The sequence below is a fragment of the Aulonocara sp. 'chitande type north' Nkhata Bay genome, linkage group LG5 (genome assembly GCF_057382095.1).
Source record: "Aulonocara sp. 'chitande type north' Nkhata Bay isolate Kocher_YH1m ecotype deep benthic linkage group LG5, A_spYH_male_GT1.1, whole genome shotgun sequence".
NCBI lineage: Eukaryota > Metazoa > Chordata > Actinopteri > Cichliformes > Cichlidae > Aulonocara > Aulonocara sp. 'chitande type north' Nkhata Bay.
This window is the reverse complement of record NC_141348.1, coordinates 31,401,398-31,428,550: the sequence shown is the minus strand read 5'-3', so window position 1 is coordinate 31,428,550 and position 27,153 is coordinate 31,401,398. Positions and strand designations below refer to the sequence as shown.

Sequence of the window (27,153 nt, the reverse complement as noted above, 5' to 3'; positions counted from 1 at the left end):
CAAAGACAAGTGGAAGCAGACAAAAACAACAAGCACGCATGCTACAAACTTTACCTGAGTCATTTAGACAGCCGTTAGCACATGATTCTCCTTATGGGGACCTGATATGTTTAATATGCTGCTGAGAATATAGCCCAGAAGAAGCGTATAGTATAGCTTTTATTTTGGAAAGAGCCATTTCTCTGTAATAAACTCTCTTTTCCAAAGATGAGTGATTTCTCGATCAGACAGATTTATTTTTTTATTACTTTGTTGTTTCAGCAACATTAAATTTAAAAACTGTACTTTTGAGTTAAAATATATATTTATAATTTTAATAAATGACAAATTAAAAAAGCATGAACATTTTTTTGTATCGAAAAAATATCGAACCGTGACACCAAAGTATCAAGCCGAACTGAACTGTGAATTTTGTGTATCGTTGCACCCCTAATATATATATGTATATATGTACACACACACACACACACACACACACACACATATATATATATATATATATATATATATATATATATATATATATATATATATATATACACATATATAACCCTACTGCATTGATTGTGGCTTTGGAAATCAATAATTCCATCAAGAAGCAATCTATTACTGTAACTTTTTGAGTGCCCATTCATGCTTTTAAAATTAATGAATTATTTGCTTTAGCTTTATTCTCGCCTAAAAAGCAGTGTGGGCCCACTGGCTAACATTTTCCCAACAAAAATCTGTTTCAGATGTGAACAATGAGTATTTGTTTTTAATAACTTTGATGGATAAGTACGGTGTGAAATATTATGTTTAAGGGAGTCTGGTCAAATAAAATTTTGATTGGTATACATTCAGTTTATAACACAGCACATTTTCCTTTATGATTAATTATTTGAATTATATATATACAGAAGAGGATTAGGACCATGGGAAAAAAGTGGGGACATCTTTTTTTCAGAATTGTGAGATTAAACTCTGAATTATTTATTTAATTGTTTTTTTTTTCAAATGTACAATCGACATTTTCTCTAAATGCATCACATGCATGCAATGATTTCCGAAATTGGTTGTCAAGTTATGTGAAGAACAGATGCAAAGTGTGAGAGAGAATGGAGAGAATAGCACTGAGGAAAAAAAGCACTGCTTAAGCAATGTTAAGAATGTTAACTTCAGTTTATAAGACTCTGATCCCAAAAGTCCTCAGACAACAATCACAAGTTCCAACCCTTTTATTTACATGTGTTGTAAAGGCCTCCAGCACCCTCAGTGCTGACGGAGTATTCAGTATCATACACAAGTCATTAAAAATAACAGTAAAGCCAACATCAGCATGTAAAAAGCAGACTGGGATGGACTTGACTTTAGGGGCAGGTAGGGGTGGGGAAAATGGGGGAGAAGAGAAGAGAGCCTGAAACAAGAGCCATATACAATTTAAAACACTTTCAATTCATATTCAGTTTTCATTCTAGGATGAGAAGTAAAGACAGAGATCATTGTATAGTCAAACATAGCTCAATTTTACATGACGTGATGGGTAAAAATCTGCAGTAAGGCCTGATTATTCAAGGGTGTTTAATAACCATAAAAACCTTACACAACCTTACACCTTAACAATCAATACGGATCAAACATTAACTGGCTTCCTAATTTACACAATGAAGGGGATATAAATAATATTGTTACTTAAAATAAATACTGTCTCTTCATACATGACATTTAAAGAACATGGTGGTGATTCAGAATGGAAAAAGAAAAAAAAAATAGTAGAATGTCCAACAAGAAAAGAGGGGAAAAGTAACAAATTAAATTAAAAGTAACAGATAAATATTTACAATAGATTTGGAAATCTGAAAGTAAGTAATAAAAAAGAATTGAACAGAAGATAAAAAAGATTAAAAAAGCCATCATAAAGGTTCAGAAAGTGAAAGTACAGTGATGAGGCAGTACAGTCATTCAGAGACAAATTTACACCACCAATAAAGAGTGAAAAAAAAATCAATATTCCACCTTTTTATGACCTCTTTCCCTATTTTTCCCTTTACTATAGACACAGACAAAACATCCCAAATACTTTAAACTTTCAAGATTTCTTTGCTACCAGGCAACAGTAATACACTTCCACAATGGAGCTTCTCAAAGCAAAAATGACCAAGTTCTTGAACAGTTACAGCAATGCATGACTGCGTCCCCACATCATTTTAGTTAGGGTTATTCCTGAAACTGGTCCAAAATGAATGACTTACCATAAACACACAAAAAAACAGGTTTTTCAGTAATTGTGTAAATGAATGTTGCTTCTTTTAAACAAAACACAGAGCAGCAAAAATATTCTCAGTGCATTCAAATACATGTTATAAAAACAATGAATCCTTTAATAAAACTATGTAATCAAACTTTTTTTTTCTTGTTTCTGGGTAATAAATGATGTTTTTCCTGACTGTTTCCTGTTGGTAGAGACAATGTGCACTGTACTTTCCAACCTTGGCATTTTTCACCAAAAATCATTTTATGTAATTACTATTTTATGACCAATTAATTACTAGTTAATAGACAGGATCAAAAACAATCTTATAGTGTATATAGTATAATAGACAATAACGTTTAAGATTATATCAACTGTTGTCTGAGACCAGTTTATTGCTGCAGTGTCCGGTTGTTAAGGACTCATTCTGGGCCTCCAACCTCTTGGTTTAAATGACGTCACCATCCAACTTCTACAGTGGGATTATTACTTTATTTGTTGTATAAATTCACTCAGTATTAATAACAAATTTATATCAACTGAGCAATGTGATTAAAATAGTTGTTTTATTCCATAAATGTCAAGTTTTAATATTGTACACTATGTCATTACTCAGTATGAATAAATATGTATTCACTTTAAATAGAAGGGTTTATGGTGGCCTAATGCATAAGAGAGGAATGTACATGTTGTCAGTTTTCTAATGATTTTTTCTGACATTCCATTTATTCAATTAGATTTTTATGACCATTAACCTGGGAATACGCTAGATGAAGCTCTGTTTCATTACAGCTTTAAGACAACATCCCAGGACCCACCACAGCGCATTTCAGAAGCATCCAAGAAGCTGGCGAGGAGGGCATAACGTCAGACACAGGGATGGCATAGAAAATCTGGTCAGTTTTAAAAATATAAAAGACCACCTTGTGACTAAACTGTCGACTTCAAAAGGCATCCAGTGTTACTTAAAGCCTTCGTTGCCCAGCTTCAGACTACATCAGTAGCCTTTTAGAAGCAAAGTGTACTCTGCATGTATTTTTGTTTAATTGACTGGATTCTCCATGCTGTTTCTGTGCCCAGCCTCCTGGCCTCCTTATCAGCTTTGTGCAGCTTGATGTGGCCTCTGTAAAAACTAGAGCCGGCACAATTTTAAGTGATGTAGAGCTGCAAGTCTGTTCTGGGATGCTTTGGGATTCACTGGTGTATGTCTTGTGGAATTGCAAGCAATGTCTTGGATGGTTTAATCAACTCAGGTGGCTGCATAGGAGCTGGAATGTGACACAGATAAGTCCAGTGTATTTCAGGGGTTTGTCTTTCTGTAAGCATACTTCCCATAATCCTCTGAGCAAATTTCTTTGTAAAATCATACATGTTGATTAAAACCAATTTGTTTCAAAGACTTTTATATTAGTTGGAGGCTAAAAACCTGAAGTTTGAAAGGGTTTTTCCTAATAGCTAGTATTTTCAGGGCATCAGCCTCAGTTTGTAATGGGACATTGAATTCATTATTTATTTTTTTATTCATTTTAAAATAGAAGCTGAATTTGAAGTGTTATTCTTTGCTGTAATACTTCCATTTACAGTAAAAATTATAATCTACTGAAAAATGATTGACTGTAGATGTTTTCCAATTTTTCATGTTCCCCTGAGCTACTGTTTACTGATTAAAAGACTCTGGCTTGTGTTATTTTAAATAAGTCACTGTAATTGTATCAATGATGCTACTTAATGATGTCATATTTGTGTAAAATGTGCCAAAAATTGCCAAATAATGATTTCACATGGACAGATATTCACTCCCACTTTAAGTTCTTTTGCATCCCCACTCTGTCACATTACTCTGTTGTACATTACACAGTACTTATCGTACTTATCTTATTATTATGAAACCAAACAAAACCGGGACTGAAAGAATGAAAGTATGCATTTTGATAGTATAATTATTTTTTAATTACATTAAAAATTAGACTTGAAGTAATCCAGTGAGTTGTCTCCACATCCTTTGGGACACAGCAAAAACGTAGAGCTGACTTCAATTTCATCAACAGGTAAAGAAACAGGATGTGAACCGACATTCTTGTTGGTGTCTTGTTGCGATAAATAAAATGTGGCTATTACAGTCTTTCAATCATGGAGGCATGTATGTATGCATGTTCACACATGTGTGAGCATGAATCGCCAAGCATATATACGCCCTTCAGCACTCCATCCATCAGAAACTGTCAAGTAAAATGTTGCTGCTTTGTGTACTTGTCTGGTTAATTTTACATGTTGGTTTATTTGTGTAGAGCCTATACTACCAAGCGACAGTGAATACATGCACATGTGAAATATTTGCTCATCAGCATCTTTTTATGTTGTTTTTTAGTTCATTGCATGATGTTCGGCATTTACCATCCTATTTCCCTTGTAATTTTAGCCCGGCCTGGCAGAACACTGTCACTTGATATTTGGGATTTTATGAGGCTGTAATTGTAACAGAACGATTAGAAAAGTCCTGGTGTGCATGCTTAGATTTGCAAAATGTGACAGATAATCTACGCGTGCTGGGATTTGATTACAAATGTCATTACAAACATACACAGATTGAATACATGACTGATGTAGACATGAACAAATCTCAGTACATATTTGAAGATTTTTTTTACATGTTTACAAATCTGATTACTCGCACACTGATTGAGGTATGCAACTCTCTGCTCAACTCTTGCAAATAATTCTGCAACAATAATAGCCCCCGGGATTTTTTTAACCTTGATATTAAAGAATCTATACTAAAAATAACAATCTCTATATGTTGTCCATTCAGTCATATTTTATGGCCTATAAAGCAGCAGACGGTCTGACAAGCTCCAGCTTTCCCAAAGAGAGCTCTTCTGTGAGTGAATGAACCTGTCAGTTTAAGATGTGTTTTGACAACAGCCTGCTGTCTTTACTATCCCCCTGTTGCTCTGACACAGTGAATCTGGCTCCATCACTAAGTTTTTTTGGGGTTTTTTTTGTCTTCTTTATATCAATGTGTGTGTTTGTGTGCTAGTGTGTGTAATTCATTTTATGCACTCAGGCAGTAACCTGCTGTTTTATTATCTTCCTGTGGCTTGGACAAAGTGTCAAGTATATCTCTTTGCTGTGTTTTTACAGTTTTGTCTGTGTTAGTGAGTGAGCTTGTGAGTCTCATGATCCCTGCTGTTTGATGGTCTTCCTTTTCTGTTCTCTAGTTCTGTCTGTCCAGAGAGCTTTTCTCTCTCTCCCTCTGTCTCTCCTTCCACAGTTCCTAATACCTAAGACAAAGAGGGAAGAATAGTTCACAAAAGTGGTACAAAACAAGCATCGCAAACATCATTATCTCAGAAAAAGTGCATGCAAATTCATCAAAACATTCAGAAACTAAGCAGGGAGTAATGCTATTGCCCCTTGGGGATAAATAAAGTATTTCTGATTCTGATTTATAGTCAGTGGATGTTGCATTAATGTCCAGTATAAGCTTGGTTGACGAAAGTAAAAAATAATGCATCTTCATAATTACTGCTATTAGTAATTTCCACTGAAAAGATGTCCCAAATTATAGAAACAAAATCATATCAGTGTCACAAATAAAACTAATTAATAACCAAACTCTGTCACAACAATGACTGTGTTGTGTCCATGCGTGTTTTTGAGGTTGTCAAGGTGATAGACAACTTCCCTTTTTCAAATATTTTATGACTCTCAGCTTATTATTCTCACTTCTTGACATTCTGAGAAACTGTGGCTCTAATGATGTAATACATCAGGCACAGTCAGTTCAGCTTCTTTTCCCACCTGTTCATGTTTAACAGGATGCAATATGCGTCTTTGAAAAAGAGGCAGGGAGTTCTTCTGTTGAAGCTGTTGAGCAACTCTATTTTTCCCAATAATAGATCAACAGAGAGGGAAGAGCAATAGTAGAAGAGTCTGGGAAACTTAGAAACAGAGCTGAAATAGTATCAAAAATTCAGGGAATCCATGTCAGAAGTATAATTTTCCCGTGGACATGATTGATGGTGGAAAGATCAGGTGTGTAAATCAGACTTGCTGGATATAAAATATTTTAATCTATTTGTGACAGGCTTACTAGCTTTCAGTTATTTATTCTCCTCTATTTACAAAGGAGAAATAGTAGTTAATATGGTGTTATTCTAAATATAGGACAAAGACAAATTACAATACCACATACTAACGACAGTGCCACAGAACACTATAACATGGCTTAAGTCTTATAGGGGACAAATTTGATGATGATTATTATTACTGATTATTTTTATATTATCTTGAACATATCTCCTGTTCTGGTCAATATCTAAAGGTTTGCTTCTAAAACAGTGATACCTAAAAAAAAATATAAATAAATAGTAAAATAGTTGTCTGTCATGCTGAAATTTCAGTTGTGTTTTGTTTTTTTCATTACACAGTTGCTTATTTTCATGCTGATGCGTACATTGGAGCCCATATGTGAACAGCATGATGGACACGATGCATAAAATATGACGTGAAGTGAAGTGCTACATCTGCGCAGGGTGCGAGGTACCCTGTGTGTACAAAGGCTTTGATGTGGGAGTGTGGAGAAATTGAAGAAGCTGAACAATGTAAGGCTAATGCAGAAAAGTACTTAAGGTCATCAGCGCTGCTTACATGCACATAAAACTATTAGTGATTTGTGAACTGCTGTCTTGTCTGCTGATAACAAGGCAGTTGTCTTTCTTGTGTGGTGCACAAGGAAGTGTAACCTTTTGCTAGTGACAATGTACATTAATCAGCACGACTGCAGTGAAATTGCTGTTGTTAAATAAGACACTAAAACACTGATACGATATGAAAGTACATTTAAAACTATTAAAGGAGAGAATGAGAAGAAAAGGTTAAAAAAAAACATAAAAGAATGTAAAAAAAATGTAATGTGAATGCCTCAATATACTAACTAAACATCTGTATCATAAGTTGTTTGCATTTTGGAAAAGAAAATGCTGATTTGACTAAAGGTAAAATAATCCATCTGTCTTTTAATGTTTTTTTTCCCCAAAGTTAGCAAATCTATGATGGACTGCTCTGTCATGTGAACTTTAATTGTCAAATAAATTAATAAACAAAACAAAAAATGTTGTAACATAACGAAATCAATGGTGTTCCGTTTAATATTATAAAATAAAAAATATTATAACTCCTCCCTGATTATATAGAACAATGCTGAACATAGAATAATTTCACTTCATGAATTTATATAAAATCAGCATGTCACATCTGTGTTAGAGTTTGATTTGCTTGCTTTACCTTGTCTATCAGTGACCTACTTTGTTTAGACCAGGGGTCGGCAACTCTAGGCACGCGTGCCACAGTTGGCACGCGAAGGGTTAACTGATGGCGCAACCATAGCGTGACTGGCCATCGGGCATTTGCTCGGTGGGCCGATGATTTTTTTTTTTTTTGTAACAATATAAACAATGAAAGGTGGTGGATTGGCCAGATGCTGGCCATGTGTAAAAATAACTCAGTTGTTTGATGGTGGCTATGGCGGAGCTTCCACAGGTTCAGTAAAATTAACAAGTGGTGGAGGCCAGCAGGTGGATGAGGGAGAGGGGAGGCAGGAGGAGGAGAGACCCAAGGCAGCCGCTGGTCCGAGTGTGAACTGAACTTCAGGTAAGAAGTTATGACCTGCAGTCTATCTGGGTCAGATATGAACCAAGTTTAGTTTATTTTCGTTGTGCTGCCTTTTTACAGTCAGTTACAATAACTCATACTGCGTACTAGCTAGCATGACAGAGTTTCTATACAGCTGGGTGGGTGCTATGATGTTACTGATAGTGAACTTTATTTTATTCATAAGGTTAGTTAGTGGAGTTGCCAACCGTCCCGTAAAAAGACGGAATCGTCCCGCATTCAGAGAAATTATTGCGCGTTTCGTGTTGAACTGAGAAGGGACGCAGTTTGTCTAGGATAGAAAAAGACACAAAGGTGGATTTATTGTGTCGTTACGCAGCACAGCTGCCTCTTCTTCTCTCATTATCTCCCTCTCCTGTTGCTACTTTGATCATGAAACTGATCAATGAGCAGCTGATCGGCTTTTCTCTCTTGTTTGTTTATCGCCCACTTTGCGCCAGAAAGAGGAAACCGCTGGTTGTCGCGCTAAACAGCAGCACATTTAAGCTTGATGAGCTGTTGCTAGAATGTATTTAATATTAATTTCTAGTATCAGCTGATGTTTGCTGGAGCCACAGCTGTAAAAGCTGCTGGTCATGATGTCGGTTTGTATATCTGGTGAGAGGGAAACATGAAGATGAAACCAGGAGATGTCCTTACTGAATCATCAGAGCTGAACAGGTGATGGAGAAACAGGTTTACCTTTTTAGGTGACATGAGTGAGTTGAAGGGAAGTTATGAACTGTTTCTGAGAGACAAATAACACCAGGATCCTTTTCTAAGTACCTGACAGCTGGTAACTGTGCAGGGGCGGGTGTAGCAAAGTGTTGCCAGGGGGGCCAGGTGGGGCATTAACAAGGAAAGGGGGGCACAAAGAAATATTTTCTTATTTTCATTTAAAATGTCGGGCTGTTATTAAATAATTATCTGAATCTTACAACCAAATTTTTTATCTGACATAAAATGTATAGAAATCATACATATACCAACAATACTGTACATCACTGTCACAACAGCGTTTGTTTTCATTCAAAGGCTTAATGGCTTTAATACCTGGTGGGCCGATCTCTAGTCAAAATGCCTGTTTTTTTTTTGTCCCAGTCCAGCCCTGGGCACGACACGCAGTGAATTAATCTGAGAAGGTGCATCAAAAAACAAATGGCCGCGCCAGCGGTGCACATCGCAAATCAGCTCGCATAGACACATTAGTTGTGCCGCTTCTTAATGACGGTATCTTAGCTAATAACCCCAACTACCAGATTCAACTTGTAATTGGCTAAAAATAACTTAGCCTACTGGTAAGAGGGATGTTGTTAGCTTTCCACACTCCGACACTTCAAAAGCTTCAGGAGCTGTTCGCTCAGCACAGCATCAGCACGCGGAAATACATGGATACATCCGTAGACTCGAGACACAATGCATTTTTGGGACATTCAGGTGTATGGACCAATGTTTTATTTTCTGAACAAACCAGAAATCTTTAATGAGCAGCTAGATTTGTCTCGCATTAACTGGCTGAGTTAATGCTAGTTAACCCTTTAAGACCTACCATAGAACCAAGTTCGCCAGAGCTTATATTATATTTTTACATGCTGTGGAGCCATTTTTGGGAGCATTTCAAGTTGCTATACATCAATACAACCATTATAGCCCAAACTTTAATAATATGTCTGCATTAGGTGCATAGTAATTACATAAATTGCAAAAAAGTGCAATAAACTACAAAAAAATTGAAAATCGCAGCGCAGACTCCGATTGGTCCGTCCAACAGTGCACCGCCCTCCGGGTTGGAGCTTCCTGTTTCAGCTTCTGCCTGTAGGCGGGCAGGAGCAGGATGGAGCGGTGATCTGATTGGCCGAATGGGGCGCGGGGGAGGGCTTTGCATGCTGTGTCAACACTCGGATCCAGATGTAAGAATTTCTAAGATGACAAAAACGCTACTCTCGCAGGAATACAAGTATGAGGATCACTACACGGTGTAAACACTGTTCTCATATTTATTATGTTGAATATTGTTATAAGGTGGAGTGGTGGTTAGCCCTCCTGCCCCACAGCAAAAAGATCCTGGGTTCAATCTGGCTGCAGCCTTTCTGTGTGGATTTTGAATGTTCTTGCTGTGTCTGCATGGGTTCGCTCTGTGTACTGCAGCTTCCCACAGCCCAAAAACATGCATAGTGTTAGGTCAGTTGGAGAGTCCAAATTGCCCGTAGATGTGAATGTGTACAGTGAATGCCTCTCGATGTGTTACCCCTGTGACAGATTGGTGACCTGTCCATGGTTGTACCCGTTTGGCTGTTGAGATAGGTAACCCTTAATTGGGTAAGTGTAAGAAAATGCCTGGAATAATGTTATACAGATATACTGTACACTGTGTTCTCACCAAAGCAGTACTCATGTAGAGGAACATGTCTGTATACTGGCTCCAAAACCACACATGAATCTAAATATACAGTTACAGCTGGTCATATATGTTATGATGTGGTAGATAATGTGCAGGTAAATCAAAAGAAAGACAGAAAAATAAATAGCATAGAGTGCCACACTGTTTCCCTCATATACAACAATATACAGTAATGTCTGTGTAACTACACATAGTCAGTGCAGGCTGCAGAAATTGGGGATTAAACCATGTAACATTATAAGGACCTGGGCTTATTCAAATCCACAGCTTTAAATTTATGTTGTTAACCATGGATGTTTTCAGTCACTCGTATATTTACGAAGGCACGCAAGAGACTGTGCTGTGTGTATGAGTGTGTGTGTACATTTGAACAGTGCTATGTGTTATTTTCATAACTTCTTGCCCTAAGCCTGCACAAATTGCAAATTTCCTCCGCTCTTATGAGAAAACAGTTTCACATTGTTCAGATTTTCCATCTTTTTAATATTATTTCTGACTCCTTTTATATACTTTGACCACTGTCACATTTAAGATGCTTTTAAAATGCCATCGGCCCTTTAACTTAATATCAGCTGAATAAACTCATTTGTTTCAGAAGACTTACTTGTAAAACTCCACTAAAGAAGTTAATTCAGCAGAAAACAAGTCATAAATAAAGTTTTGGTGTGGGATGTTAAAATACCCGGATTGGTACTACAAGACTGCGATGGATTAAAGTAAGAAAATGGCCTACCGTAGATCATTCATTTACTGGACTGGACTGGCGAGTTCAAAAGCAACACTTGTTGAGGTGGGTGAGTTTACTCAGCGGAGCTCCCAGTGAATCTGATCAAACTATTTCTGAATCAAAAGCCTAGTTCTCAGTGACATTTATGGAATTTTACATGACTAGTGCAAAGCTTTTGTTTGGTAATTTCTAGTAAGTTCATCTGGTTGAACTAGATGAAGTCCAGACTGACTATGACTTGCCTCTTCAAAGCATTTCAGACATTTTGCCTCCGAGTCTTAAAACACTCAATCTTTAGAACTGAAAATCTGGTAGTGACTGGAATTGTTTGTTCCAAACATGATTAGCTACTCCCAGGTTATTTCAAAGTTGTTTGATAAATGGGAACTGAATGTGTCTGCCATGTTTTGCACGAATCCTCATTGTACACAATTGAGAATCACAATAATGCAACACAAATCTACAAAAATACTGAACTTTAAATTTTTTTCTTTAAACAAATCTTTGTGGCTTAGCAATTTGTTTATCCAATAGAATAGAATAGAATAGAATGCCTTTATTGTCACTATACAGTTGTACAATGAGATACAGAGCATCTCCTACTCAGTGTAAACATGCTGGGGGGGAGGGGGGGGGGGTACAGTTCTGCAGCGCTATGTACATATGGACAGTATTAACATAGGGAAAAACATATATATATATAAAATGTACAATATACAAGCCGCAAGTAATATGTAATAAATAGTGTTATGTATATACAGTTGAGTTATTGCACATGGAATTGGTATAAATAGTGTTATGTATATACAGTTCAGTTGTTGCACATAGAATTGGTATTGCACAGTGATGGTCCATAGAGGAAGTGGGAAGTGGGGGGCTGTGTTATCTGTGCATGTGTGAGTTCAGGGTGGTTATCGCTTTGAGGGAAGAAACTGTTTTTGAGTCTGTGGGTTTTTGTGTTGATGCACCTGTAGCGCTTCCCTGAGGGAAGCAGGCTGAACATGTTGAAGCCAGGGTGGGAGCTGTCCTTGATAATGTTTGCTGCTCTGGTGAGGCAGCGGGAGGAATAGATGTCCATCAGGGAGGGGAGAGGGCAGCCGATGATCTTCTGTGCTGTCTTGACCACACTCTGAAGCCTCACTCTATCCGCCTTGGTGCAGCTGCCGTACCATACCGTGATGCAGTAGGTTAGCAGGCTCTCAATGGAGGAGCGGTAGAAGGTCAGCAGCAGGTTGGAGTTCAGCTTGTACTTCCTGAGGACTCTCAGGAAGTGCAGCCGCTGTTGGGCCTTCTTGATGACCGCTGAGATGTTGTCTGTCCAGGAGATGTCAGCAGAGATGAGGACACCAAGGAACCGGAAAGTGTGGACCCTCTCCACACACTCCCCGTTGATGTAGAGGGGGGCCAAGTCGGTGCTGTGTCTCCTGAAGTCAACAATGAGCTCTTTAGTTTTCTTAGTGTTCAGTGCCAGGTTGTTTTCTGAACACCATGCTGCCAGCTTCAGGACTTCCTCTCTGTACTCTGCCTCGTCTCCCTTCGAGATGAGTCCGACTACCGTGGTGTCATCAGCAAACTTGATGACGAGAGTGTTGTTGTGGGTCGAACTGCAGTCGTGGGTGTAGAGAGAATACAAGAGGGGGCTCAGCACACAGCCCTGTGGGGAGCCGATGCTCAGTGCTCAATAATAAACTAAACTCTTACGTTGTCATGGTCCTGAGTCTGCCGACTCTGTGTTTTGTGTTTCTTTATGCTTTTGTTTATTCTGAGTATGTATTCTGTTATGATTTGCCATTTGTTAGGTTTCTGTTTTGTGCCTGCCCTGGTCCCTGTGTTCTGTCTGTCTATGCTGTCACACTGTCTGTTTGTGAATCTGTCTGTTTCGTTCAGTGTCTTGTCTGGTTCTCTGTGTCTGAGTTTCCTGTTTTATTCTGAAGGTCCCCGTGTCATGTGAGTGTGTTCAAATTATGTTTCCCCTGTCCCGTCAGCTCTGATTTCTCCCAGGTGTGTTGCCCTCCTGTCTCTCATCCCCTGATTACTGCTGTGTGTATTTAAGCCCTGTGTGTTCTCCTGCCTGTTGCTTGTTCGTCTGTGTTCCACGGTGTCCTGTTCCTTGTGTGCGGCGCTCTGCCTCTCCCCCCGTTTAGTATCAGCTTACACAAAACATAACTGTACAAGCAGAACCCCGAACAGCCCTGACCCGCTACAATATTATCATGCTTTTTACAACAATGTGAATGTACTATTGCTGTGTGATTTATTACTATTACTGAAGGTCCGCGACTCCGAACTGTAGTAAAGGGACCTCTGACTAATGCTGGGCTCACACTGTGCGATTTTTGGCCCATTTTGAGCCGATTTTTGAGTCGTGCGATCGTTTTGGCGATCGGCTCGATTTTGGCCTTCATCGTGCGTCGTGCATCGTGTAGTATACGTGGGGTAACGAGAAGCGATTGACACCTCACGACCAGCTCCCGATCATCAATCGCTTGGTCGTGAGGGTGTCACCGCAGTTTGCCACACTGCGCACGCGCAAACACAAATGTCAGCGAAAAAGACGGCGTAGCACGGCAGTGCAGCGTGTGATCTGGACACAAGCGATGGAGGCACAACCTGTAGAACCATCCGAGCCCTTTCGATGTGGCCTCACAAAATTATCACGACCACAACAACCGTGAAAATAGTTGGATCGACACTGCTGCTCAATCACAGCTGCCTGACCAATGTTTTTCATTAGCAATTTAGCAAAGTTGATGGTGGTGGTGTGTCTGTGTGAGTGAAAGACGGAGAGGGAGAGCGAGCGACAGAATTTCTGTTATAACCTTCATTTTTATGGACGCACAGTGTGAGCACTCAGGTCGCATCAGAGCATCGGGCCGTATAGTGTGAGACCCTGCATCGTGACCTATGAACTTCTAACCCCTGCGAGTCAATCGTACAGTTTGAGCAGGAGCTGAATCGCGCGACTGAAAAAAATCGCACAGTGTAAGCCCAGCATAATACGGCGGGGTCCCTGTCGGCTGGTAGCCGAAAAATAGCTCTACTTTGTTGTGTGGGTCAACTTTTCTTGCGACAGACAGAGAGAGGCGTTGAAAGGCTGCTCCAACGGAACTTGTTGTTTTCGGAGGAAAACACGAACACGGTGTACAGTCGAGTCTTAATAGCTTACTTACAACTGGGCTCGTCAGGCACTCTTCTTGGCTGCAGTGGTTATTATTATATTTACATGCTTCCAGCTCCCGTTTTTGCTCGATGACTGCTCGTACCTTTCCACTCCCCTTTTTCTCCCTCCTAGCGCTCACAGACACATAACGTGTATGGCAGTCCATTCTCCCAGCAGCACGGACTACACTGAACATGATGCTACATTCTTTAGAGCTATGCTTGTAGCATTCTGCCTGTTAGCTTAGCACAACAACAACAACAACGAAAAGGCGCTCTCTCACCCAGGAAACACACAGTCGCAGAGAGAGAGAGCGTCGCCCTGTAACCATGGCAACCGTAACGCTGCCGCCTGGAACAAAAGAACGTAGCTGTCAAACAAAACCCAAACAGTCCTGACCCGCGACAAAATGAAACAGGAAAGTACCGCAGTGTATTCCATTTATTTCAACAAAGTAACTGTATTCTGAATAGCACCTTTTTAAACGGTAACTGTAACGGAATACAGTTACTCATATTTTGTATTCTAAATACGTAACGGCGGTACATGTATTCCGTTACTCCCCAACACTGGAGATAGGTAACCCTTAATTGGGTAAGTGTAAGAAAATGCCTGGAATAATGTTATACAGATATACTGTACACTGTGTTCTCACCAAAGCAGTACTCATGTAGAGGAACATGTCTGTATACTGGCTCCAAAACCACACATGAATCTAAATATACAGTTACAGCTGGTCATATATGTTATGATGTGGTAGATAATGTGCAGGTAAATCAAAAGAAAGACAGAAAAATAAATAGCATAGAGTGCCACACTGTTTCCCTCATATACAACAATATACAGTAATGTCTGTGTAACTACACATAGTCAGTGCAGGCTGCAGAAATTGGGGATTAAACCATGTAACATTATAAGGACCTGGGCTTATTCAAATCCACAGCTTTAAATTTATGTTGTTAACCATGGATGTTTTCAGTCACTCGTATATTTACGAAGGCACGCAAGAGACTGTGCTGTGTGTATGAGTGTGTGTGTACATTTGAACAGTGCTATGTGTTATTTTCATAACTTCTTGCCCTAAGCCTGCACAAATTGCAAATTTCCTCCGCTCTTATGAGAAAACAGTTTCACATTGTTCAGATTTTCCATCTTTTTAATATTATTTCTGACTCCTTTTATATACTTTGACCACTGTCACATTTAAGATGCTTTTAAAATGCCATCGGCCCTTTAACTTAATATCATCATTCATTTACTGGACTGGACTGGACTGGCGAGTTCAAAAGCAACACTTGTTGAGGTGGGTGAGTTTACTCAGCGGAGCTCCCAGTGAATCTGATCAAACTATTTCTGAATCAAAAGCCTAGTTCTCAGTGACATTTATGGAATTTTACATGACTAGTGCAAAGCTTTTGTTTGGTAATTTCCAGTAAGTTCATCTGGTTGAACTAGATGAAGTCCAGACTGACTATGACTTGCCTCTTCAAAGCATTTCAGACATTTTGCCTCCGAGTCTTAAAACACTCAATCTTTAGAACTGAAAATCTGGTAGTGACTTGAATTGTTTGTTCCAAACATGATTAGCTACCCCCAGGTTATTTCAAAGTTGTTTGATAAATGGGAACTGAATGTGTCTGCCATGTTTTGCACGAATCCTCATTGTACACAATTGAGAATCACAATAATGCAACACAAATCTACAAAAATACTGAACTTTAAATTTTTTTCTTTAAACAAATCTTTGTGGCTTAGCAATTTGTTTATCCAATAGAATAGAATAGAATAGAATGCCTTTATTGTCACTATACAGTTGTACAATGAGATACAGAGCATCTCCTACTCAGTGTAAACATGCTGGGGGGGAGGGGGGGGGGGGTACAGTTCTGCAGCGCTATGTACATATGGACAGTATTAACATAGGGAAAAACATATATATATATAAAATGTACAATATACAAGCCGCAAGTAATATGTAATAAATGGTGTTATGTATATACAGTTGAGTTACTGCACATGGAATTGGTATAAATAGTGTTATGTATATACAGTTCAGTTGTTGCACATAGAATTGGTATTGCACAGTGATGGTCCATAGAGGAAGTGGGAAGTGGGGGGCTGTGTTATCTGTGCATGTGTGAGTTCAGGGTGGTTATCGCTTTGGGGGAAGAAACTGTTTTTGAGTCTGTGGGTTTTTGTGTTGATGCACCTGTAGCGCTTCCCTGAGGGAAGCAGGCTGAACATGTTGAAGCCAGGGTGGGAGCTGTCCTTGATAATGTTTGCTGCTCTGGTGAGGCAGCGGGAGGAATAGATGTCCATCAGGGAGGGGAGAGGGCAGCCGATGATCTTCTGTGCTGTCTTGACCACACTCTGAAGCCTCACTCTATCCGCCTTGGTGCAGCTGCCGTACCATACCGTGATGCAGTAGGTTAGCAGGCTCTCAATGGAGGAGCGGTAGAAGGTCAGCAGCAGGTTGGAGTTCAGCTTGTACTTCCTGAGGACTCTCAGGAAGTGCAGCCGCTGTTGGGCCTTCTTGATGACCGCTGAGATGTTGTCTGTCCAGGAGATGTCAGCAGAGATGAGGACACCAAGGAACCGGAAAGTGTGGACCCTCTCCACACACTCCCCGTTGATGTAGAGGGGGGCCAAGTCGGTGCTGTGTCTCCTGAAGTCAACAATGAGCTCTTTAGTTTTCTTAGTGTTCAGTGCCAGGTTGTTTTCTGAACACCATGCTGCCAGCTTCAGGACTTCCTCTCTGTACTCTGCCTCGTCTCCCTTCGAGATGAGTCCGACTACCGTGGTGTCATCAGCAAACTTGATGACGAGAGTGTTGTTGTGGGTCGAACTGCAGTCGTGGGTGTAGAGAGAATACAAGAGGGGGCTCAGCACACAGCCCTGTGGGGAGCCGATGCTCAGTGCTCAATAATAAACTAAACTCTTACGTTGTCATGGTCCTGAGTCTGCCGACTCTGTGTTTTGTGTTTCTTTATGCTTTTGTTTATTCTGAGTATGTATTCTGTTATGATTTGCCATTTGTTAGGTTTCTGTTTTGTGCCTGCCCTGGTCCCTGTGTTCTGTCTGTCTATGCTGTCACACTGTCTGTTTGTGAATCTGTCTGTTTCGTTCAGTGTCTTGTCTGGTTCTCTGTGTCTGAGTTTCCTGTTTTATTCTGAAGGTCCCCGTGTCATGTGAGTGTGTTCAAATTATGTTTCCCCTGTCCCGTCAGCTCTGATTTCTCCCAGGTGTGTTGCCCTCCTGTCTCTCATCCCCTGATTACTGCTGTGTGTATTTAAGCCCTGTGTGTTCTCCTGCCTGTTGCTTGTTCGTCTGTGTTCCACGGTGTCCTGTTCCTTGTGTGCGGCGCTCTGCCTCTCACCCCGTTTAGTATCAGCTTACACAAAACATAACTGTACAAGCAGAACCCCGAACAGCCCTGACCCGCTACAATATTATCATGCTTTTTACAACAACGTGAATGTACTATTGCTGTGTGATTTATTACTATTACTGAAGGTCCGCGACTCCGAACTGTAGTAAAGGGACCTCTGACTAATGCTGGGCTCACACTGTGCGATTTTTGGCCCATTTTGAGCCGATTTTTGAGTCGTGCGATCGTTTTGGCGATCGGCCCGATTTTGGCCTTCATCGTGCGTCGTGCATCGTGTAGTATACGTGGGGTAACGAGAAGCGATTGACACCTCACGACCAGCTCCCGATCATCAATCGCTTGGTCGTGAGGGTGTCACCGCAGTTTGCCACACTGCGCACGCGCAAACACAAATGTCAGCGAAAAAGACGGCGTAGCACGGCAGTGCAGCGTGTGATCTGGACACAAGCGATGGAGGCACAACCTGTAGAACCATCCGAGCCCTTTCGATGTGGCCTCACAAAATTATCACGACCACAACAACCGTGAAAATAGTTGGATCGACACTGCTGCTCAATCACAGCTGCCTGACCAATGTTTTTCATTAGCAATTTAGCAAAGTTGATGGTGGTGGTGTGTCTGTGTGAGTGAAAGACGGAGAGGGAGAGCGAGCGACAGAATTTCTGTTATAACCTTCATTTTTATGGACGCACAGTGTGAGCACTCAGGTCGCATCAGAGCATCGGGCCGTATAGTGTGAGACCCTGCATCGTGACCTATGAACTTCTAACCCCTGCGAGTCAATCGTACAGTTTGAGCAGGAGCTGAATCGCGCGACTGAAAAAATCGCACAGTGTAAGCCCAGCATAATACGGCGGGGTCCCTGTCGGCTGGTAGCCGAAAAATAGCTCTACTTTGTTGTGTGGGTCAACTTTTCTTGCGACAGACAGAGAGAGGCGTTGAAAAGCTGCTCCAACGGAACTTGTTGTTTTCGGAGGAAAACACGAACACAGTGTACAGTCGAGTCTTAATAGCTTACTTACAACTGGGCTCGTCAGGCACTCTTCTTGGCTGCAGTGGTTATTATTATATTTACATGCTTCCAGCTCCCGTTTTTGCTCGATGACTGCTCGTACCTTTCCACTCCCCTTTTTCTCCCTCCTAGCGCTCACAGACACATAACGTGTATGGCAGTCCATTCTCCCAGCAGCACGGACTACACTGAACATGATGCTACATTCTTTAGAGCTATGCTTGTAGCATTCTGCCTGTTAGCTTAGCACAACAACAACAACAACAACGAAAAGGCGCTCTCTCACCCAGGAAACACACAGTCGCAGAGAGAGAGAGCGTCGCCCTGTAACCATGGCAACCGTAACGCTGCCGCCTGGAACAAAAGAACGTAGCTGTCAAACAAAACCCAAACAGTCCTGACCCGCGACAAAATGAAACAGGAAAGTACCGCAGTGTAATCCATTTATTTCAACAAAGTAACTGTATTCTGAATAGCACCTTTTTAAACGGTAACTGTAACGGAATACAGTTACTCATATTTTGTATTCTAAATACGTAACGGCGGTACATGTATTCCGTTACTCCCCAACACTGGAGATAGGTAACCCTTAATTGGGTAAGTGTAAGAAAATGCCTGGAATAATGTTATACAGATATACTGTACACTGTGTTCTCACCAAAGCAGTACTCATGTAGAGGAACATGTCTGTATACTGGCTCCAAAACCACACATGAATCTAAATATACAGTTACAGCTGGTCATATATGTTATGATGTGGTAGATAATGTGCAGGTAAATCAAAAGAAAGACAGAAAAATAAATAGCATAGAGTGCCACACTGTTTCCCTCATATACAACAATATACAGTAATGTCTGTGTAACTACACATAGTCAGTGCAGGCTGCAGAAATTGGGGATTAAACCATGTAACATTATAAGGACCTGGGCTTATTCAAATCCACAGCTTTAAATTTATGTTGTTAACCATGGATGTTTTCAGTCACTCGTATATTTACGAAGGCACGCAAGAGACTGTGCTGTGTGTATGAGTGTGTGTGTACATTTGAACAGTGCTATGTGTTATTTTCATAACTTCTTGCCCTAAGCCTGCACAAATTGCAAATTTCCTCCGCTCTTATGAGAAAACAGTTTCACATTGTTCAGATTTTCCATCTTTTTAATATTATTTCTGACTCCTTTTATATACTTTGACCACTGTCACATTTAAGATGCTTTTAAAATGCCATCGGCCCTTTAACTTAATATCATCATTCATTTACTGGACTGGACTGGACTGGCGAGTTCAAAAGCAACACTTGTTGAGGTGGGTGAGTTTACTCAGCGGAGCTCCCAGTGAATCTGATCAAACTATTTCTGAATCAAAAGCCTAGTTCTCAGTGACATTTATGGAATTTTACATGACTAGTGCAAAGCTTTTGTTTGGTAATTTCCAGTAAGTTCATCTGGTTGAACTAGATGAAGTCCAGACTGACTATGACTTGCCTCTTCAAAGCATTTCAGACATTTTGCCTCCGAGTCTTAAAACACTCAATCTTTAGAACTGAAAATCTGGTAGTGACTTGAATTGTTTGTTCCAAACATGATTAGCTACCCCCAGGTTATTTCAAAGTTGTTTGATAAATGGGAACTGAATGTGTCTGCCATGTTTTGCACGAATCCTCATTGTACACAATTGAGAATCACAATAATGCAACACAAATCTACAAAAATACTGAACTTTAAATTTTTTTCTTTAAACAGATCTTTGTGGCTTAGCAATTTGCTCATCCAATAATGAACTAAACTCTTAAGTATGACTTTGCTGGTACATTTTTATCGTTTTTTTTTTTTTTTTACTGAATGGAACACAAACGTAATACATTAAAGAAAGAACAGAATATCAACCAAGAGTCAAAACACACACAATACTGATTACATGTGTTCAAGTTTTTGTTATTATGGAAAATTTTAGGACAAAATAAGGAACTGAAAACGTGAATATAATTAGCATTTCACATGATAGATTTTTCTTATTCTTTATTACAAATTGTGTCATCTGTAGCTAAATTATGTTTGGGAAATTACTAGCATTTAAGCTCCACAGCTTAAAAGGCATTACATTTTGGAATAAGTATAGTATATCAGATACATTTTGGTCCAGTTGTCACATACTGATGCATAATAGGGATCCCACTGAATTACTTAACGAGTATGTTGCGGGTATAACATTTTTCAGCATATCTCACAGAGTGCAGCAGAAACCCCTCTACATCCTAAATCAACACAGTGAGACCTTGGACACATTTCTTCCACTCACGATGCCACTGTTCTAGCACTTTTAAAGTTAAAAAAAAAAACAATGTAGGAGAAGTCTGTTGCATGTGAAAAACGTTTGCCTTCTGACACAGTAAAAGTTCAGAAAGGGTATATTTTAACTCAAAGAATGACCTTTTCCTAAGCCTTTCTCAGTTTTTGTACCTTAACATAACTACAAGAGTAGACTACGAAAAGTAAAATCAAAACAAAACTAGATAATTAAAAACAAAGTTTTAGACACAAGGATGCCTTCTGGGTTTGGATTTTATACCACAAACTCCACTGAGTTCCTCGTTTGGACATTTGTTCATTTTTATACTACTTCTTTTGACAAGATTTTACTGTGCATAATGAGAAATTACACTAACGTGTCCTTAACAAGCAGCATAAGCGATGTGTATGGGCTGAGAGAGTATTGGATTGCAGCTTGCTCTGTCAGCTGCCTGTTACATACAGTAGCTTGCAAAAGTATTTGGCCCCCTTGAACTTTTACACATTTTGTCACATTACAGCCACAAACATGAATCAATTTTATTGGAATTCCACGTGAAAGACCAATACAAAGTGGTGTACACGTGAGAAGTGGAACGTAAATCATACATGATTCCAAACATTTTTTACAAATAAATACCGTATTTTCATGACCATAAGACGCACTGTACTAAAAGGCGCAGTCTCAGTTATGTGTGCCATTACTGTATTTAACACACACATAAGGCGCACTGGATTATAGGGCGCATACAAGTACCGTATGCGTATTTAAAAATAAAGCGGGAGCAAACCTGAGTTCGGTACCTTACTCACATTTTTATTACCAGTAATCGTCATCATCAACAACACACAAGCATACAAGTGTGCGTATTTAAAAATAAAGCAGGAGCAAAACGAAGTTTGGTACTCACATTTTTATCATCAAACCCATGGAAGTCCTCATCCTCTGTGTCTGAATTGAACAGCTGCGCTAAATCTCCATCAAACATGCCAGGTTCACTTTCTTCACTGTCAGAGTCACTTTCCGTGCCGTGCAGCTCCTCGGAAATGATGCCGGCTTTTGCGAAAGCTCGAACAACAGTGCCAGCAGACATGTTAGCCCAAGCATCTACAATCCATTGGCAAATTGTGGCGTAACTCGCCCGGCGCTGCCTTCCACTCTTGGTGAAACTGTGGTCCCCATCGGTCATCCATCGCTCCCAGGCCACTCGCAGCCTTACTTTGAACGGGCGGTTCACACCGATGTCCAGCGGTTGGAGTTCCTTTGTCAGGCCTCCCGGAATGACAGCAAGCTCACAGTTCATTTGTTTCACTAGTTTTTTCACATCGGCTGTGAGATGGGCACGCATAGAGTCACAGATTAAGAGCGATGGTGATGCGTGGAAAAAAACCCACCTGGTCTCCTTACATACACCTCCCTCAGCCACTCTTTCATCATTTCCTCATCCATCCAGCCCTTTTCATTTGCCTTAATGATGATTCCTGCTGGAAACTTCTCTTTAGGCAGTCTTTCGCTTAAAAATCACCATAGGCGGCAGTTTCTGTCCATTAGCATGGCAGCCAAACACAACAGTGAAAGAAGACTTTTCATACCCCGTTGTGCGTATCGCTACCGTGCTGGTCCCCTTCTTCTCCACAGTGTGACTCACCGGGATGTCAAAAGTGAGCGGGACCTCGTCCATGTTTGTGATGTGGCTGGGCTGGATGTGTTTGTCGCCGATGTGTTTGCTGCAGTAGGAGCGGAAGATGGCCAGCTTTTCCTTATAATCCGCTGGAAGTTGCTGCGCTACCGTAGTCCTGGTCCGGATGGAAAAATGGCACCGTTTCATAAAAAGTGAAAGTGAAACTGCTTTTAGCCGAATGGTGACCGTCGAAACGCTTCTCCCGCTCGTTCTTTGCTCGATGATCCACCGCTCGAGTCTTTCCTCCAACTCGGGCCACCTCGCCTTATGTCCGCGGAAACTCAGCTGCGTTTTCTTGACCTGCCGGAGCTTGTTTTCTAGCTTCCTCCATTTGCGAACCATCGATTCGTTAATCTTAAATTCTCTCGCCGCTGCTTGATTTCCATGTTCCTCCGCGTAGCTGATGGCCTTCAGTTTAAACTGTGCTTCGTAAGCGTGTCTCTTTGCCATTTTCAGGGTTGCGCCCACACTTCACCCTTTAGCGTTCTCATGGTGTTCTCTACTACGTCCTCCTTACAACACACAGGGCGCACTGCGCTATAGGGCGCGCCGTACTTTTTGAAGAAAATCTAAGACTTTTAAGTGCGCCTTATGGTCGTGAAAATACGGTAACTGCAAAGTGGGGTGTGCGTAATTATTCAGCCCCCTTTGATCTGAGTGCAGTCAGTTGCCTATAGGCATTCCCTGATGAGTGCTAATGACTAAATAGAGTGCACCTGTGTGTAATCTAATGTCAGTACAAATACAGCAGCTCTGTGACGGCCTCAGAGGTTGTCTAAGAGAATATTGGGAGCAACAACACCATGAAGTCCCAGACAGGTCAGGGATAAAGTTATTGAGAAATTTAAAGGAGGCTTAGGCTACAAAAAGATTTCCCAAGCCTTGAACATCCCACCGAGCACTGTTCAAGCAATCATTCAGAAATGGAAGGAGTATGGCACAACTGTAAACCTACCAAGACAAGGCCGTCCACCTAAACTCACAGGCCAAACAAGGAGAGTGCTGATCAGAAATGCAGCCAAGAGGCCCATGGTGACTGTGGACGAGCTGCAGAGATCTACAGCTCAGGTGGGGGAATCTGACCATAGGACAACTATTAGTCGTGCACTGCACAAAGTTGGCCTTTATGGAAGAGTGGCAAGAAGAAAGCCATTGTTAACAGAAAACCATAAGAAGTTTGCAGTTTGCCACAAGCCATGTGGGGGACACAGCAAACATGTGGAAGAAGGTGCTCTGGTCAGATGAGACCAGAGCACATAGGAGTTGAGACCAAAATGCAAAACGCTATGTGTGGTGGAAAACTAACACTGCACATCACTCTGAACACACCATCCCCACTGTCAAATATGGTGGTGGCAGCATCATGCTCTGGGGGTGCTTCTCTTCAGCAGGGACAGGGAAGCTGGTCAGAGTTGATGGGAAGATGGAAGGAGCCAAATACAGGGCAGTCTTGGAAGAAAACCTCTTGGAGTCTACAAAAGACTTGAGACTGGGGTGGAGGTTCACCTTCCAGCAGGACAACGACCCTAAACATAAAGCCAGGGCAACAATGGAATGGTTTAAAACAAAACATATCCATGTGTTAGAATGGCCCAGTCAAAGTCCAATCGAGAATCTGTAGCAAGATCTGAAAACTGCTGTTCACAAGCGCTGTCCATCTAATCTGACTGAGCTGGAGCTGTTTTGCAAAGAAGAATGGGCAAGGATTTCAGTCTCTAGATGCGCAAAGCTGGTAGAGACAGACACCAAAAGACTGGCAGCTGTAATTGCAGCAAAAGGTGGTTCTACAAAGTATTGAATAATTACGCACACCCCACTTTGCAGTTATTTATTTGTAAAAAATGTTTGGAATCATGTATGATTTTCGTTCCACTTCTCACGTGTACACCACTTTGTGTTGGTCTTTCACGTGGAATTCCAATAAAATTGATTCATGTTTGTGGCTGTAATGTGACAAAATGTGTAAAAGTTCAAGGGGGCCGAATACTTTTGCAAGCCACTGTATGCCTGACTATGAGATAATAAGACAGAAGGAAAGGGTCAGTGCTTCCTTTTCTCCTTGAACAACTCCTATGAATCCAAACCACCCATGACTCTCTCTCTCTCTATATATATATATATATATACATATATATAGTGGGATGGACTGTAATTTTGTTCTATTTATTATTTTTTTGTCATTCAGTTTAAATGTGTTTAAAATCCTGCAGTTCCAACAGAAGCTCTAAATGTATGTAGTATCAGTGTAAAATAATAAGATGCATGTAATGCAGGGAAAATGATAGAAGATACTCTGATGATTGCAGTTCTGTCTGTAATATTGTAGGATATTTACCTATATATAAGGCATCTTGTAATGACTGTTATTATAAACTGATACTGTTTAAATATAACTGAATTATGTTGATGAAAATGAACTAATTAGGGCTCAAATGGTTGAATCCTGCACTAAAATCATCTTTGTGTGAATAAGAAGTCTCGACTTAGGTTACCGCAGATCACACTACTGTTTGTCACATTAACTCACCATATGGTTGTGGGTGTCATCCTGTGTGTGCTCTCCCTCCTCCTCTTCTTCATCTTCCTCCTCCTCTTCAGCTTCGCTGTTCTGTCTCTGCTCATCCTCATCTTCAAGCTCTGAACTTGATTCCTCCCCTCCCTGCCATGCCTCCTCACTCTTGCACTCCTCTGTATTGATCAAATCTGCATGAACGCGAACACACACAAGAAACCCAAACGTGAGATGGACATGTCGCAACTGCGAAAACTGTAGATCAGATTTTACAAATGCTGATGATCCATGTCTTTGAGGAAAGAAAACACGGCCGTCCTCACGGGGTAATCTGATTTGAAAATAGGCCTCATGGGATAATAAAGAAAGAATGGAAATTCAATCCAGAATGAAGGAGTAATTTTTGTTTGCTTTGCTTTTTTGCAGGATAACAGTTCAATGGTCTTAGTCAGGCAAGTGCTATTGTTACTACCCCTCTTGCAGTAAATCAAATCAAGAGACATCTTCATGTAAGTACAGAAAGTGAGTAAGCATCAGTAATCTTGTTAAAACAAATGGATTATGGTTCCAGCCATCCTTAGCAACTTTCCTCTTGTGCATAGGCCGAATCTATGGAAAAGAGCAAAAGCAGGCTTCAGAATTGTTTGGCAAAGTTTCAAAGGTGGGCTGCCATTCAGAAATCTGGAATCAGGCAACACAGACACTAACATTTTTGTGTTTCTAAAGCTGCATCCCAGACTCCTCGTACGGATACAAGTCAACTGTTTCTGATTTCTTCTCATCTTGGACTTGCTTGCTTGTGCCGTTGCATTTCTTACGTTTTTTTTATTATTATTATTATTATTATTATTATTATTATTTATAGTCAGTATTGTAATCACATTTTGGTACAGTTTTTACTGCAGTGATTAGTCCTTTTGACCAATTCGGTCCTTTTAACGATTCTTTGTTCATGTTTTTTTCTCTCTAAATTTTTCCAATATAAAGGCCGATGGTTATTTTATCAACACTTACCATTACTTTGTTTAGTTGAGCGGTGAAGTAGAAAATCGTTTATAAGGCTTTGATTTATACTGTATGCATGGCCTAGTGAGGTTATTTGAAAATAACACATGATGTTGATTCAAAGCATTCAACTTGTGTTTGTTGGCTATCCACTGAAATTCTCAATATGAAGTCCAAGGAGAGGTTGATGCCAGGGAAGGAGCCAATTCTTAGGCTGAAAACACAAAATGGACTATCAGGAAGATAGCAAAAAACTTTACATTTGGCCAGATTAACAATGTGATACATTTTAAAGGAGAAATAATTCACTGGCCAGCTCAGTGAGACCAGAAAGCCTGAAAGACCACAGAAGACAACTGAAGTGGATGATCAAAGAATTTTCTTTCCCTTTCCTCTTTCCTCGGTTAAGAAAAAACCTTCACAACACCTAGTCAAGTCAAAAACAGTCTTGAGGGTGAAGGCATTGTTGTCTCCAATGAGAATTCAGCTTTAAATACAGAGGGTTTACAACAAGCTGCAAACTGCTGGTTATGCAGAAGAAAAAGCCTTCACACCCCAGAGACAAAACCAAACAAAAAAAACATGTTTGGACAGATGAAACCAAGAATCATGGGAAGAAAAAAGTATGGAGAAGGGAAAAAAACATCTCATGATCATAAGCATGGAGGATACAGTTTTCTGGAAGTGAATCACTAGATTTTATGATTGGAGTAACAAGATGAATTCTGAAGTGTACAAGGCTATACGCTCAACTCAAATCCAGCCAAACGCTGGAAAACTGAAATGGACAGCACTTCACAATACAAACGAAAAATGACCAAACGCAGAAAAACGAGAAGGTGGAAAGAGGTGAGTGAGGAAAACAAACACAAACAAACTGGGGCCATGCGTTGTGTGGAGCTCCCTGTAATCTAGGCCTATTTAAGCTTAACTAAGCGAGGGTTAGTTAGAGGGATCCAGTCCTAACCATAAGCTTTATGCAAAAGAGGAACGATTCAAATGCTGTGATTACTCTGGAAGTAGAAAAAGTCCCATTACATCTGAGTTCCACCATTGCTCCCTTCACAAACTGTGGCTGCCAGGAAAATATTTTTA

At 40.4% G+C, this 27,153-nt stretch overlaps 1 protein-coding gene across 2 annotated transcripts in view; it reads right to left on the bottom strand.

Moving 5' to 3' along the window:
* Positions 1–1,201: 1,201 nt before the first annotated feature.
* The window catches only part of raly (RALY heterogeneous nuclear ribonucleoprotein), a 122,077-nt gene continuing 96,125 nt past the window's right edge, over positions 1,202–27,153 (bottom strand). For both annotated transcript variants that reach the window (XM_086293019.1, XM_086293021.1), the window contains exons 7-8: positions 25,069–25,244; positions 1,202–5,511 (exon numbers count right to left, since the gene is read on the bottom strand). In XM_086293019.1, the coding sequence (XP_086149145.1) occupies positions 5,383–5,511; positions 25,069–25,244 (305 nt within the window). In that variant the 3' untranslated portion in view covers positions 1,202–5,382. The remainder of the gene's footprint in view (positions 5,512–25,068; positions 25,245–27,153) is intronic.